We start from the raw sequence: 14,826 nt of genomic DNA on the forward strand, positions 1-14,826 counted from the left end.
TCTGCTCAAATTGAAATAATTTCTCGAAAAACTTAATCGAAATGACATAATGCTTTTACCCGTCATAATTATTCTTGTGTCCTATTCGCTTCCTGTTTTGGGGCCTTGGGCAGCTGTGGTTCTGCAAGCAGTCGTCGGTAGCAGAATTTCCAGTAACATGTCTTCTTTCACGGACAGTAACTTTGTCAAGAAACTTACCGAACTGAACAATACCCAGCAGAGTATACAGACCTTATCCCTGTGGTTAATTCATCATCGGAAACATTCAAAAACCATCACGCAAGTGTGGTTGAGGGAGCTCCAGAAAGGTAAAACAATATGAAATTTTCACTAATGTAAGTTACAAAATACTTAACTACAATAATATGAGTCTTGCCAAAGAGAACGGAGTTTTAAGCCAGAAAAATGTATCAAAATATTTGGAACTTTTGAATGACAAGATATTTTTTTGGTTTCATATATATAAATATATTATTTTGTTTATACATATATTATGTGTTTTCTCAGATATGTTCAGAGTCTGTATGTTTTTATTTGTTTTGATGCAAAAAGACAAAGCTAAAACCATATCAATGATAATATTGAAAAGGTACTAGAAACATGTACCTTAAATGCTAGTTTCATGAACTACATGCAGGGAACAAATTTAAGATTTTTTTCCACTAGCTTAATTTAGCAAGTACTGTAAATTTACACCAGCTAAATGTAAGTATTTTTTTGGTTATTTCTGGCCTTTACCTATATGACATATATAATTCTACCAGCAAATTTTAGCAAGTGGAAATAATTTCTACTTGCAAAATTGACTTTCAAATTGCATTTAGCAAGTACATGTATTTCCCCTTATATTTGATCACTGTGTACAATGTACTTAAATTGTGTTTCTTGGACTAGTCTTTTTGAATTGATTATGGAAATGTGTACATGTACATGTATATTTTTTATCATTCTAATTGTGGTGTGTCTTTGCTTTTACTTACTTGTATATTTTGTTAAAAGTTCACCGTATAATGTATCACCTTAAGAATACTTAAACATGTACATTAAACTTCAACATTCAACAAAATATATAGGTAATAATAATTAAATATTCTAGTGCGAACCTCTATGAGACTGACCTATATGTACTTGGCAAATGATGTCATACAGAACAGCAAGAAGAAAGGCCCAGAATTCACAAGAGATTTTGCATCAGTTATGACAGATGCATATGCTGTTGCAACTAAGTGAGTAGTATTTATAAAGAATGAATTTAAATACAGTAATTATTTTATACCCTGGTTGAATTTAGGTGGAGTATAGTGATCATGGTGTTCATTTGTCTGTTAATCTGACAGCCCTCCTTCTGTCTATACCAGCTTTAGGACAGTAGATTCATCTAACATGATAGAAAAAAATGGAGACTCTTGAAGGTCGGCGATGATCTCTTCGTCGACAACTTTACTTAGTGAAATCTGCATGTCACGGACAGAGTCTGAACTGTTGTAGCTGGCATTCTTTGCCTTCTGCAGGTTACTGATGGAGTCTACACCCTGGAAAGATATAAACAAAACTTTTATTTGCATGTAGACAATTATTTTTATAATTCAATGATGCATATTTAAGAACAAGTTTCATTTTCGTAATTCCTGGATTTTAGTTTTGCAACTATTTTTTTTCAACGTATTTTTCAAATTCATCGTCATTATATTTTTGTTGTAATTGTTTGCTTGGCACACACTAGATTCATCTAATATCTATACTTCATGTATATTTTCCTTCAATGTAAAATCCTCCCCCTAAAAATCAAATGGTCAATTGGCATTTCGTAGATACATTTAATAGGGACAGTTTTAATTTTATTTGAATATAATTTTTTTTTATTGAAACATGAATAATGATCACCACATACATGATGATCAAGAAGATCGTTGAGGTCTGTAAATAGTGAAGAAGGCTGGTTATTCTTCGCCATCCACACGATGTTGGTCATAGGGCTGACGATGTCTTTCTCATGGTTCTTGTTAACAGTTGTAACACCCTGGTCCCAGTCAATTCTCATGGTTTTAGATTCAATAGCTTTTTTGTGGTCTACACTTCGTACATGCTTCTGAATGCAGTCTTTAAGTAATGTGTTGCAACCAGTGGTAAAAGTGTTTGTTAGACATGCCGCTTTGCAGTCTTTGCAGTACATTGCTTGCTGATCTTCATCAAAGTAGATTGATGGAAATATTTTCAACCATTCTGGTTTAAACTTTGAAGACTGTAATCGATCTGCTCTGCTTTTCTTAGCTTTATTTTGTTGAACCTTTGACCCTGGGTCACGGGAAGTAGCGAAGTAGTTCGTAATCATGACGATTGATGAATATGGCGAAAATGGAATAAGTTAGTATATTTATAAGAAATTTGTGACATTTTGAGAATGAGTAACTCAAAATGCCATACCCAAGCCAATTTTAATCAATTATATCATCCTTTTGTCATCTCGTTATGAATTAATACCACTTGATTAGGTAATAAGATTACCTGTAAAAACATCGTGTGATTGACACCTGCTGTGTATAATGATCAAGGATTTCCTGTCATTAATTGATCTTAATTAGCTTGGGGTCATAAATTTGTCATTTAAACATGATAGAATGGCTTTTTATTTACCGTTGTTTTTTTCCATTTTGAAATTTAAATGGTGAAAACGGGTTGAAAAACTTTCGTCATTTTTCAAATGCTTTCGTCAAATGTGAAAGTGGCGAGCGCTCAAAAAATCACTGCTTTATCTGAATAATTTTATTAATACCATTTTTACTCCAGTCCATCAACTTATTATTTAACAATATTTTTTATATTTTAATAAATAATGGGGATAAAACTTGGAAGTAAAGAAGCCCAGAATGGACGCACTTTATTTTGGATAAAAATAATAGGCGAACTCTTTTTGTAGAGTTTTCGAAGATTAACATAAATGAAAACTGTATCTCCGCTAAAATGCATGAAAGCTTGGCATGTCTTAAATACAGGTTCGAAAACTATTTTCATTAAATGTCACAGGGTTTCTGGGATAGGGAGCTGGTGGTTAGGTATCCTTTTGTGAGGTTTGGTCACAGTTTTTCTATTTCATTTTGACATTCCTGGTTTTGAGGGACTGTTTACTATTTATTTCATATTTTTCAACTTGATTTTTGTATGAATAAATGAATTTAAATTATTTAGAAAGGAAAATTTGAAAAATGATTTTGTGATATATCAATTATGAAATAATGTCTACCAGTAGATATTGATTTTAATTAATTGTATTTTTTTGGTATTGATCTGAAAATGATATCAGTATTTTATTTTTCAATACAGTAAAACCTGTTTAAACTGAACCTCTGCATGAGGGAATTGTTTGGTTGAGGGAGTTGTTAGGTTTTTGCATGTTCAAAACAAATTGAAATTGATATGCATGGACTTCAGAAGAAATCTGGTTTGGACAGGTCACCAGTGTACTTAGGGTTCAGTTTAGAGAGGTTTCACAGTATTATAACAGTTTTAAAGCCTGCCTAACCAGACATTCTCATAAAGTCTCTTTCCTCAGGATGTTTATATATTTACAGAGATGCAGATGAAAAGACAAAGAAATCTGTTGAAAGAATACTGAACATTTGGCAAGAGAGAGGTGTTTACAGCAAAAATACCATTGAAAAAATCAAAAGTGGCACTGGTGAGCTAGAGTTTCATTTCTCCATCAGAGAGCTCTTAAATAGTTAACACACCATTAAGAAAGCACATAAAATTTATGATAATTTGTCATACATTTCTGGTGAAAAGAAAATATCTTTAATATACACAGCAAATTAGAAAATATGTACAACAAAAAAAAATGTATTTACTATAGTTTTTATCTGAAGATTTGCATGATTTTTTAAAGTGAAAAAAAATATTTGCAGTTGTATAGATTTTAATGCTTCATATATCTGCTTCACCAGCTTGATCTGCAAAAATGCAGTTGTCAAGTTTAAAGTTTTATGAATATTGTCTTAGTAAAAGATTTGTATTGTTAATCTTGTAGTCCATGAAGCATGTGTTTTTCAGTGGGAATATGTATGAAATGGTGCAAGTTTTTGTAATAGTAAAAGAAGATAATGGAATATTTAATTGTGCATGTATGATCTGAACACTAAAGTTCAACATTTAAAGATACTTAGCATTCCTACTTTAGGGGCAGGTTCAGTAATTTAAGAATGGGAGGTCACACTGACTGACCAAAGAGGATGCATGTATCATGATGCTCCATATATTTCTTTCATTGTGAAAAACAGTAGGGCACATGCCCAGGGCCAGTCCTTAACCTGCCTTTTTGCTTTTATTCAAATATTTCTATTTTTACCCCATAAATGCTGAAGTTCAGTCTGATCTAGAATGTTCTATTGTTGAACTTAACATTTAGACACTTTTTCTGCAGTATATGCTATCATAATAATTGAGGTAATTTATAACCCATGTATAAGTTTTTATATTGCCTAGTGTTAATGCATACATTTGTTTATTGAACATACTTATGCTGACAAATTTACAAATGTATGTATAGTGGGCAATTACACTTTTTAGCTCACCTGGCCATAGGCCATGTGAGCTATAGCCATTACTTGGTGTCCTTCGTTGTTGTCGTCAGTTGTCTACTTGTCAGTCGTCATTAAGAATTTTTCAAAACTCTTCTCCTCTGACACTACTTTACCAATTGGAACCAAATGGCATGAATGTTTTTAAGGGTATCCTGCATAGAACAGATGTGGGGATTTTGATCTGTCATAAAACATGGCTGCCATTACTAAAAATAGAACCTATGGGTCAGAATAGTTTTTCACATATATCTCCAAAACCATTAGGTTTAGCTAAATTCTGACATGGGGGTAATAGTGTTCAGTATGATGAGATCTATCTGTAGTCAAATTTTTGTTCTAATCTGTTAAGCCATGTTGAAGTTATTGCCCTTTTCAAGGTCTTTTGTCATTTATAGCTCACCTGGCCAAAGGCCAAGTAAACTATTGCCATCACTAGTGTCCGTCATCATCGTTAACAATTTTTCAGAACTCTTCTCCTCAGAATACTTTACCAATTGGAACCAAACTTGGTATGATTGTTCCTTGGGGTATCCTGCATAGAACTGATGTGGGGATTTTCGATCTGTCGAAAAACATGGCCTCCGTTACTAAAAATAGAACATAGGGGTCAGACAGTAGTTTTTCACATATTTTATCTCCAAAATCGTTAGGTTTAGCCAAATTCTTTCAATTGCTGAAATGATTCTTTTTGTAAGAGAAAGTCTCTAGGGATAAAAGTTGTCAGACGACTCCTTGTAAGAGTTATTGCCCTTGAATGGTGAAAAATTACCAGGTGAGTGATTCCGGGTTCTGGGAGCTGTTTTTAATGTTCTTTCAAAAATCTTCTCCTCTGACGCTACTAGATCAATTGAACCAAACTTGGTAAGAATGTTCCTAGGGATACCCTGCATAAAACTGATGTTGGGATTTTTGATCTGTCGAAAAACATGGTTGCTGTTACTAAAAATATAACATTTTTTCGCATATATCTCCAAAACCATTCGGTTTAGCCAAATTCTTTCGATAGCTGAAATGATCCTTATTATTAGGACTACAAAAGTCTTCAGGGATAAAAGTTGTCAGATGATTCCTTGTAAGAGTTCTTGCCCTTGAAAGGGGAAAAATAATGTTTTTTTTTGGTTTTTTTTTTTTATAGTTTTCAGCCAGTGTCTTGAAAACTGTATTAGATAGAAAGACACTTTAGACACTTTCAGTTGCTGAAATGATCATAATGATAAGTCCCACCAAAGTCTTCTTGAGTAAAAATTGTTGGACAACCTCTTGTTAAATTTATTGCCCTTGAAAGGCAAAATTTAACCAGGTGAGTGATTCAGGCTCCTGGCAGCCACTTGTTTAAAGTGGTACTACAAATGTACTACTGTACTAAGGTTTTTTTAACGTTCTTGACTACCCTTTTGGATCTTGCATGGACGGTTTTAAGAGGTTTACTTGTACACTTATGTGTAATACATGTTTTCATCTATAATTCCATTGTCTCCTGCCTTGCTTTCTTGGTGTGATTGTATGGCGTGGTGTATTGTTTTATTGTAGTCATCACAGATTTAACAGCCCGAAGAAAGAAAAAGCTTGAAGAATATATTCCCACATATAAAAAAGGTGATAGTGCATGCTGGGGTAGCTTAGATACACCATGAAGAAAAGGGTGTATGATTTCCAGTCATTGCAATAACCCATAAATTAAGTGAACAATTAAGATTTGATACAATGTATTTTGGTGATGGGGGGGTGGGTTGTAAAGTACATGTACATATACATTTACACATGTACTATTATAAATTTTAAAAAAATCATTAAATACATATGTATTGAGTTACTATACATATTGCTGTTCTACATGTACCTGATTTTTTTACCATCACTGGAAATACCAGTACATGTACATGTATTTATTAGCAATAATTGCAACGACTGGAATTTACATTAAAGTCATTTTCATTACAATCATTGTACTGGCATTCTTGAATTTTGATTTCTCAGTGTACTGCAGATTAAATCTGAGACCTCAGTAAAATCGATATGTGTCAGATTAAGTATGAGTTATAAGTTTATGTATTAAAATGCTGAAGTTTATATTATATTACATTCTTGATAAACCAAAAATATGAAGCTGAAAGACAATCATGATTAAATAGGCCTATTACACATTGTAATTGACTTAATTTCAATGTCACTGAGGTCTTTGATTTTCAAATGAGAAATCAAAAGAAAATCATACCAGTGTTCTTGGATTCCTATTTCCCGTTACACGTGGCAAGTGAAATTTAGGTCAGGGAAAGTTAGATACTTAGTTACACTTTCCCGTGACAAGTTGAAAAATTCATATGCTGTAAGGATTTGTTTTGTTAGGAAAGCAGTCATTGACTGTGGGAAAGTTGATTTTATATGGATTTTTCCTGAGGAAACCTCAATTTCTGAAAATTCCTAGAACACTGGTGTTTCGACTCTTTTTTTTCTAATTTACATGTATATACATTGTGTAAAAATATTCCAGGCATAGCTGATATAGCAGCAGAAATTAGAAGTAAGAGAGAAAAGAAGAAAGTTGAGGAATATGTCCCTGTTAACAAACTCAAAGGAGGTAAGAAACCAGTGGATTTATATGAAACTAGTGTTGGTATGATATATTGGAGAATTGGAACATAGAAAATATCAAAATACCAGGTACTTTTTGTGGTTCGAGAATTTTGATGTATTTTAGCAGTCTGTCTAAAAACTTTCCAAATTTAAACTGTGCGAAATATTTACTCTGAACTACAGTGCATAAAAGCTTCCACCAAAATGAGAATTGGCAAAATGTTTCATACACCAACAAAAATAACCCACCATAAGATATATTTTGAGTGAAAATAACGCTCAGTGAATTAACAAATTACAGGTATTCACTACTTGTCTTATCATATAGCTTTTTACACATAATTCATAGTATTCCAGGACAGGTAAAACTAGTAAGGTCAAAAAATAAAAATTTGCCAAATCAAACTTAGTGTTCCCTGCATCTTTTGAAAAGGGCAGTGAAATCCATGTAAAAAATACATTCTGGTATAATAGAAGCAGATTTGAAGACACATAGTAGGAGCATTTACATTTATTTTGGGAAAATTGACAGAAAAGTGCAAGGTGTCCATGCCTTTCCAAAAGTGTCTGTTGGGAATACTACATATATTTACAGTCCGTACCAAAAACTATCAGATACTAGTCCAAACCATACATTTCTACATACAAGCAAGCAAAATTTTACCATATTCTTTTATTGATTTGACAGCATTTTAAAAAAGATATCTGCGCTTGGCTTTTGGCTAGTGATTAAAAAGCACACAGCTGTGTTTAATAAGAGCTTACTCAAGAAATGCTGGAAAATTTTTAAAAAAAGTACTTATTTGTCCTATGAAGTTCTTTGTAACAATGCATTGTACCTGATTACAGTAAATACTCTTGCAAACACTTCAACTGAAAAAATTTGTCTTATTTTTTTTAGAACCACAACCAGTTGAAGGCCCACCACATAAAAAAAAGAAGAAGGAAGAAATGTTGACACTAAGGGAAGAGATCGAGTTAATGTCTAAAGACGACACAAGTGGTCCACCTGATGTAAGTGTAGTTGATGTTTACCCAATTTCTTATTTTCTATTGCGTCTTTCACATGAGATGCACACATACTGCACATTCCATACCAACTAGATGTGAATTCAAACTATGTAATGTAAATGAAATTAAACTAATCCTGGGTTCTAAAGGACTTTCATTGTGTTTCAAAACAATGCTCCACTGGAGGAAAATCATGTCAAAAATAAGATGTGGTTCAAGTGTTGAGCCTGGTAAAGAAGATTTTAACAATCTTAGGTTAGAAATTTAGACTCCAGGACCTTTGGCCACCACTGATTTGAACTGCTGCTAATGTGTTTTATTAAATTTGCATCGGTAATGCTTCAATAATGTGCATTGAAATTCACATTGGGCACGCATTCTATTGTGATGTGAATGGTGCATATCTGAAGTAAAAAATTGAATCAAACATGTATTTCTTGTGAGGTGAATTGGAAATCATTCACATGTAACTACTTATAAGTACATTCTAATTTACATTTGAATGTGCATTTAATTAGCATACACACTCTGTGTAATTACAAGTGGAATTATGAAAACATATTTGCCAAATATTTTGCCTGATTGATTATTTTTGCCTTCACTTTTTTTTTTCAGATTTTTTATTTTGTTAATGAACAAATGTTGTAACAGTCAAACATTTTTACCTTTAATAGGCTGAAGAGTTGGTAAAACGTTTAGCTGACTTGGAACACTCAGCATCAAGTGATGCAGCTGTCCGAGAGAAGATTGCAGCCTTACCACCAGAAGTCTCAGATGTTAACCATCTCACAAAAATACATGGTAATTTCCTGAGACAACCTGTCATTTACTTCATCTCTATGATTTGGTTGTTTTATTTACTTTTTGGACCCCTAGATATTATACAATTACTATTTGCAGTAGAGGGTGATACAATTCAGTAACACACAAGGTAGATATATCACCCAAGGCGTAGTTGAGGGTGATATATTTTCCAAGTGTGTTACTTGGTGTATCACCTTCTGCTGCGGGCAATATATGTTATATTATACTGAATACCATTTTTAATACATTACACTTTTATGTACATGTGTATAACCTTTAAAAAAGCTTTTGTGAAATTGATCTCTGGTGTAATTTTTGCAATGCCTTAAATATAGATATAATAAAAGTCAGACTTGAAAGAAATTTACAACAATTTTAGCATTTGAATAAATTAACAATAAAAAAGGAACAAATATGAATACTTCCACTATTCATTTTATCTTAAATGAAAATGAAAATGATGCGCACAAGGACTTGGAAAGGCGTTTGGTCAAGATGGAGATATATCGTGATGAGGGTGATATATCATGGTGATATAACAAAACTACCCTTAATTTTAAGGGGGTGGAGCTAAAAAGGAATAGATCAAAATAACACATAATGCTTATCCAATTGATTGTTTGTTTGTTTGTTGCGTTTTAACGTCTGAGCAGCAATATTTCAGCTATATTCAGACCATGAACATTAAATTGATGGTAAAATGAACATGAAACGATGATGAAATGAAAAAGGGATGGGACACAAGGACAATGGGGTCGACAAATTTTGATTGCCACTGGAAATGGGGAGAGGTGGGTAGGGTCGGGCAATTTAGCCTCCTGTGGCGGAGCCTTATGGTTCCTACTCCGGGAGAATACTACAGTAGGGTTCTTTAACGTGCAAGGAACATGGCATCTTTCCCAACACGGTGCACCACTATGGTTTGCGGTCAGGTTTTCGGTATTATAGCCTGACAACCCCAGCATGTAATACACCAGGGGTACCCCATTCCACCGCCTGGGGCACATATCCCAGTGCTCTGTGGGCAGAGCGCCCTAGCCCCCAGCTAGGGTTCTGAGCACTATTTAGTCACCTTTTATGACAAGCTTAGCGCTGCTGCAGGCCTATTCTTTTGACACCCGAACCTGCACGGGTCTTATCCAATTGAATTTTTTGCTTTATGTATGAAGTATAATATTTTGTGATATCACACTGTGAATGAAGTGATATAAAAACTTCACTGTTGGGATTGGTTGTTGTGTGATTATAGCCCATTGTCTACAAAATTTGATTGGTTGAAAGCAACATCGGGATGTTTTTTATGCTGCTCTACCATAAAATTTGGTGATGTCATAGATTGGCAATAGTTCTGCCATGACACATACTGAATATCAAGGGACAACATATTCCAAAGGAACATGGACCTGAAAACAGTCAAAAATGACCGACGACAATTTTCCAATATCGGACATAAAAAAATTATCAACCCTAATGAATTACAGTCTGCATGGTTTTATTAGTGTATAAACATCCTGTCTACCAGTCTTCTAATTGTTTAATGGAAATTAATTGACAGGTGTGTGTCAATTTTAGCCAATGTGCAGTCACCTGTGACTGTGATTTACTTGTAACTGATCAGTTGATTGCATAATTGAATTAACGGTACACTTGCAGCCCCATTGCCTATACAAATTAATTGAAGTAACTCAGAGAATCTTCATACATTTATTAATTAAGAAAAAAGATTGACAAGTCCACCATTTTCCCGGCGATCTTTCAGAGGTAATGAAAGCACATTGGAAGTGGAATTTCGGATCAGTCGTACATGTACTTTGTAATTATTAATTCGTAGATTGAATTGTTTTAACACAGAAGTCAACAGACCATTAAATCTATAGACAAAATGTGTTTGCGATTTTCTTTTATAAATAATCAACATTTTTTTCATCACTCAGAAGTTTTCGGCTGTTTGCCTATGTGAAGAAAAAGTCCGAGAAATACAATGTTTTGTTTACATGTTGGAAAGTTCACGTATGGTGGAAACCAAACTCGTTCACTCGCTCTGATATTTTGTAAAATGTGATGAAATAACACACTTTCCAATATTTATCATAAAATAACTACATACAAAGTTTATTTTCGATCTGAGCATGTAAAAAGACTGATAAAAACGTCAGCTGAAGTTTGATAAAATGTCCAGCATGGGCTGTCAAAATTTCCGGACCCTTGCAAAGGAATTATAAGAAGTGGGTTTTACAACTTGACAAAATTTTTACACTGCAAAATATCAAATTTCTTTATTTAATGTCAACATCATAATGAACTTGTTAAGGCGAATTTGTTTTAATAACTTAGTTGATTTTTTTGCTATCTTTAACTTTCACTTATTATGAACCTAACAGTTTTACCTATACTGGACTAAAAGGTTTTATTTAAAAAAAAAGGCAATATAAAGTTAAAGTATAAATATGTAACACTTTCTTAATAACCTGCTTAGCACGAGTGATCGTATTTTCAATATTCATCATTTCTGTTCCTATTCATTAAGTACCGTATAATGGGTTATTTTTGTGGGTCATGAAGTTCAAGATTTGCTTTATGAATCAGGGTATTGAATTATTGTGGTGGATTCTTTCACATCCATAGATACAGTTAACGGGAGAAAACTGCGAGATATTTGGACTTAAATATGGTGAGCTTTGATTTTTGCAATTCTCCAAACGTCACAAATGTAGCGAAAATTAGGACCACACAAAAATTTCCTGCTATACAGGGATGAGCATATAAATCTAAATTTATTTCTTTTTTACAATCATTTCAGATAAAGATTCAGGAAGGAAGTTGTCAAGACAAGTCGAAGATGCCTGTATATTATTGTCAGAGTATAATTTCCGGTTAAATGCAGAGCTCGAGGAGAGAAAAATGGTTGGAAAAATGTTGAAAGATTTTATAGCTTGCCAAAGAGAACAGCTTATATCTGCAGAGAAAAAACTTGAGGTAAATGTATGTCAAATAAGTTAGTTCATCATTCACAGGTTTGATACTTAGCACTAAGTGTTTGTTCAACTTGTGTTGTTATAGGACAATTTATGTAGCAGTCTTTGTAAGAATCATGCAAGTACGAAAAATGTGATACACCCCAAAAAAGGCTACATATTTTTATTTTTGTAATTAAGTTGTTTTATGGGTTTTTATTATGAAATGAATAATTTTTCATTCCAATCTGTCTGCTCATTCCAATCTAGATTAATCAACATTGAAAATCCAATAGATTCTGTTGTATTTGTGTGTCATTTACAGAGTTATCTCCCTTAATTATGAAATCTACTGTGCATTCTATATAATATTTATCATCTAAGAACATGGGTTATATGAAAAAGTAAATGTTTATTTCTGTTTACTATGGCAATGCAAACATAATATCAAAAATAAAAATATGTAGGATTTTTACCCATGAATCACATTTTGCATGATTCTAAGCTGGAGTGCTACTTAATTTCTTGGGTCTCAAAGTTGTTATTAACTCAAATTTATCCAGAATATCTTGTCAGAGTATTTTTTCCATGCCTTTAGGTAACCTTAGAGGGATATATAGTTTTACTGCTGTCTTGAACCTAAGTTACCTCATGGATTTTTTTTTAAATTTGGCATTCAGTTTCATCATTTTAGGTTGTACATGTTTAAGGAGGTAGACCTAGAGTATGGGGCATTACTGTTACAAATCAATTGTACATTTGTATAAACCATTTTACATAGATATCATGTAAGCATCTATGTAACTTTGAGTGATTTCATTCTGTTTCAAATGAAAGCTTGATTGGCTTTGGAGAAATTGAATATAATACAAACATATCACTGATTTCAAGAGTTATGTCCCTTACCCTAGGTCTGCCTCCTTAATATTCCTTAATTATTCATCAACTAAAACTTGTGAACTCCTTGGAAAAGGATTGTGCAGTTTGAAACTTTTATCTTGGTTAAGCATAAATTTTCCTGTTTACCAGCGTTAGACTTACTTCATTTACATCATAGATTTATAGGATCCATGTTCTATGGACATATTTATTCTGCCTTTAAGCTCTATTATGCTGTGGCCAGATTTAAACATTTGAGATTTTACAATTTTACAATTATTATAGGATACATATCTGGTATTGGAAATATATGAATTCAGTTGCTGATGAACATCTATGTTATTTGTGTTGTCTGTGCATGAGATATTAATTGCTAAAAACTATGATGTTCATGTGAACTAAAGCTATTTTATAAGACAGAAAAAAATATGCCATGGGTTATCTCCCTTTATTCTAGGAATACAAGAAACGGTTAGACAGAGTCACAGAAGTGCGAGTAGAACTGGAATCTCATATAAAAAATCTGCCAGACTTTGACCTACTGCCTAGGATAACAGGTGGCTTGGCACCTCTTCCGTCCGCTGGGGATCTGTTTAGTATGCCCCCTCTACCTGATGCTAGTGCCTTGTTTGGCATGCAGGATATCAGGCGATGATAACAGTATTATGTTGTTTAAGGTAATATAAAGCAGGCGTAACCTGTAAGAGAACGAAGTTGAATATATTGATATTTTCAGAAATAATCATACCTTTTACATCATGAATTTTGATTTGTTTTACTTCATTATTTAACAAAACCTTAAGGTGAGAGCTACAAACATATTTTGTTTTCGTTAATAATTTGTTAAAATTTTGTTGATAACCTTAATGAGAACTTTGTCCTCTATCAATTTGGATGTTTACTTCCCGAGTAATAATTGTTAAAATTTCTTTATATACAATGAAACTTGTCTAAACCAAACCCTGGATAACTGAAAACGTGTCTTAACCAGACACTTTTTAAAAATCCCTTCATATCAGTTTTTAGATATTTTTAATCTAGGTAAACTGAGCACCTCTCTAAACCAAACACCTGCCTTACATAACACCTGTCTAAGCCAAACAAATTCTGCAGTCCAAAAGGTGTTTGGTTTAGATAGGTCTCACTATTATAAGCATGTGCCAGTATCACAAGATTTGCTGAGGACTATAAAGTAAATTCAAGATTGCTAAGTATGATAGAATGTTAACAAAACTTTACAAAAGTGAACCACCTAGCATATGAAACAGATCACAGGTTACAGACCACCAATTCAACCAATGAGCATTTGGAACGTACGCAAAAATAGTCCTACGCAGAAATTACCCCTGTTCCTCATAGTGCTGTGAAAAAAGTTCTCATCTTATTTTAAAAATTTAAAGAGTTTCTGAAAGGAAAAACATTTCTGTACATTTTATAGGTGCATTTTGCTTCTTGTGATGTGAAGCCTAATCTCCATAATGATTTTTAAATATACCCCTATCTTGTGAAAACACTGGGATTTCCCATGCTATTTATAGACCCTTCACTTCCGGTGACCAGTACTGCACTGCAAGTCTGCTAACCCCACATGCCATTCTGAGGATTGTGAGCTGACATATGTAGAATCATGCTGATATATAGTCATCTGCAGGTTAAAGTTAAGGTAAAGTCCAGAGAAGCCATTGAATATTGTGAAATTAGCATAGAAGCCTATGGGAAGTGGAATTAGTGGTTTTTAGCCTTAAGATGAAGCCATGGCAAAATGAAAAGTTTCTTGAAATAGCTTTAAACTACTTGAAGATCTTGTTAACTTTGCCATGAGAGGAATACACTACAAAAATCCTTCAAAATATGCATTTTTTAAGTTATAGGTCCAAATTATGGAAAATTGGTCTTTTTGGCTGATTTTTATGTCCTATCTTGTAAAAAGTGTAGAAAATTTAGTAAAAATATCAAATATTAAACTTTGAGGGCTATATTTACCTAAATATGGTAGTAATAAGCACTTGAAATCAAGTTTTGTGTAG

At 33.2% G+C, this 14,826-nt stretch overlaps 1 protein-coding gene across 2 annotated transcripts; it reads left to right on the forward strand.

Moving 5' to 3' along the window:
- The first annotated feature begins 89 nt into the window (after positions 1-89).
- LOC148616849 (regulation of nuclear pre-mRNA domain-containing protein 1B-like) lies at positions 90-13,454 on the forward strand. 2 transcript variants are annotated; one of them, XM_088583979.1, is made up of 9 exons: positions 90-308; positions 1,097-1,226; positions 3,570-3,676; positions 6,108-6,173; positions 7,069-7,155; positions 8,053-8,165; positions 8,837-8,963; positions 11,767-11,942; positions 13,257-13,454. In XM_088583979.1, exons 1-9 carry the CDS (start codon positions 158-160, stop codon positions 13,452-13,454), a joined length of 1,155 nt encoding a protein of 384 aa, XP_088440105.1. In that variant the 5' UTR covers positions 90-157. The 2 variants fall into 2 exon arrangements, with proteins under 2 accessions (XP_088440105.1, XP_088440106.1); XM_088583980.1 differs by lacking the exon at positions 6,108-6,173.
- Positions 13,455-14,826: the final 1,372 nt, after the last annotated feature.

The sequence above is a fragment of the Perna viridis genome, chromosome 5 (genome assembly GCF_037379345.1).
Source record: "Perna viridis isolate PV_CMFRI_1.1 ecotype Kerala chromosome 5, ASM3737934v1, whole genome shotgun sequence".
Classification (NCBI taxonomy): Eukaryota; Metazoa; Mollusca; class Bivalvia; order Mytilida; family Mytilidae; genus Perna; species Perna viridis.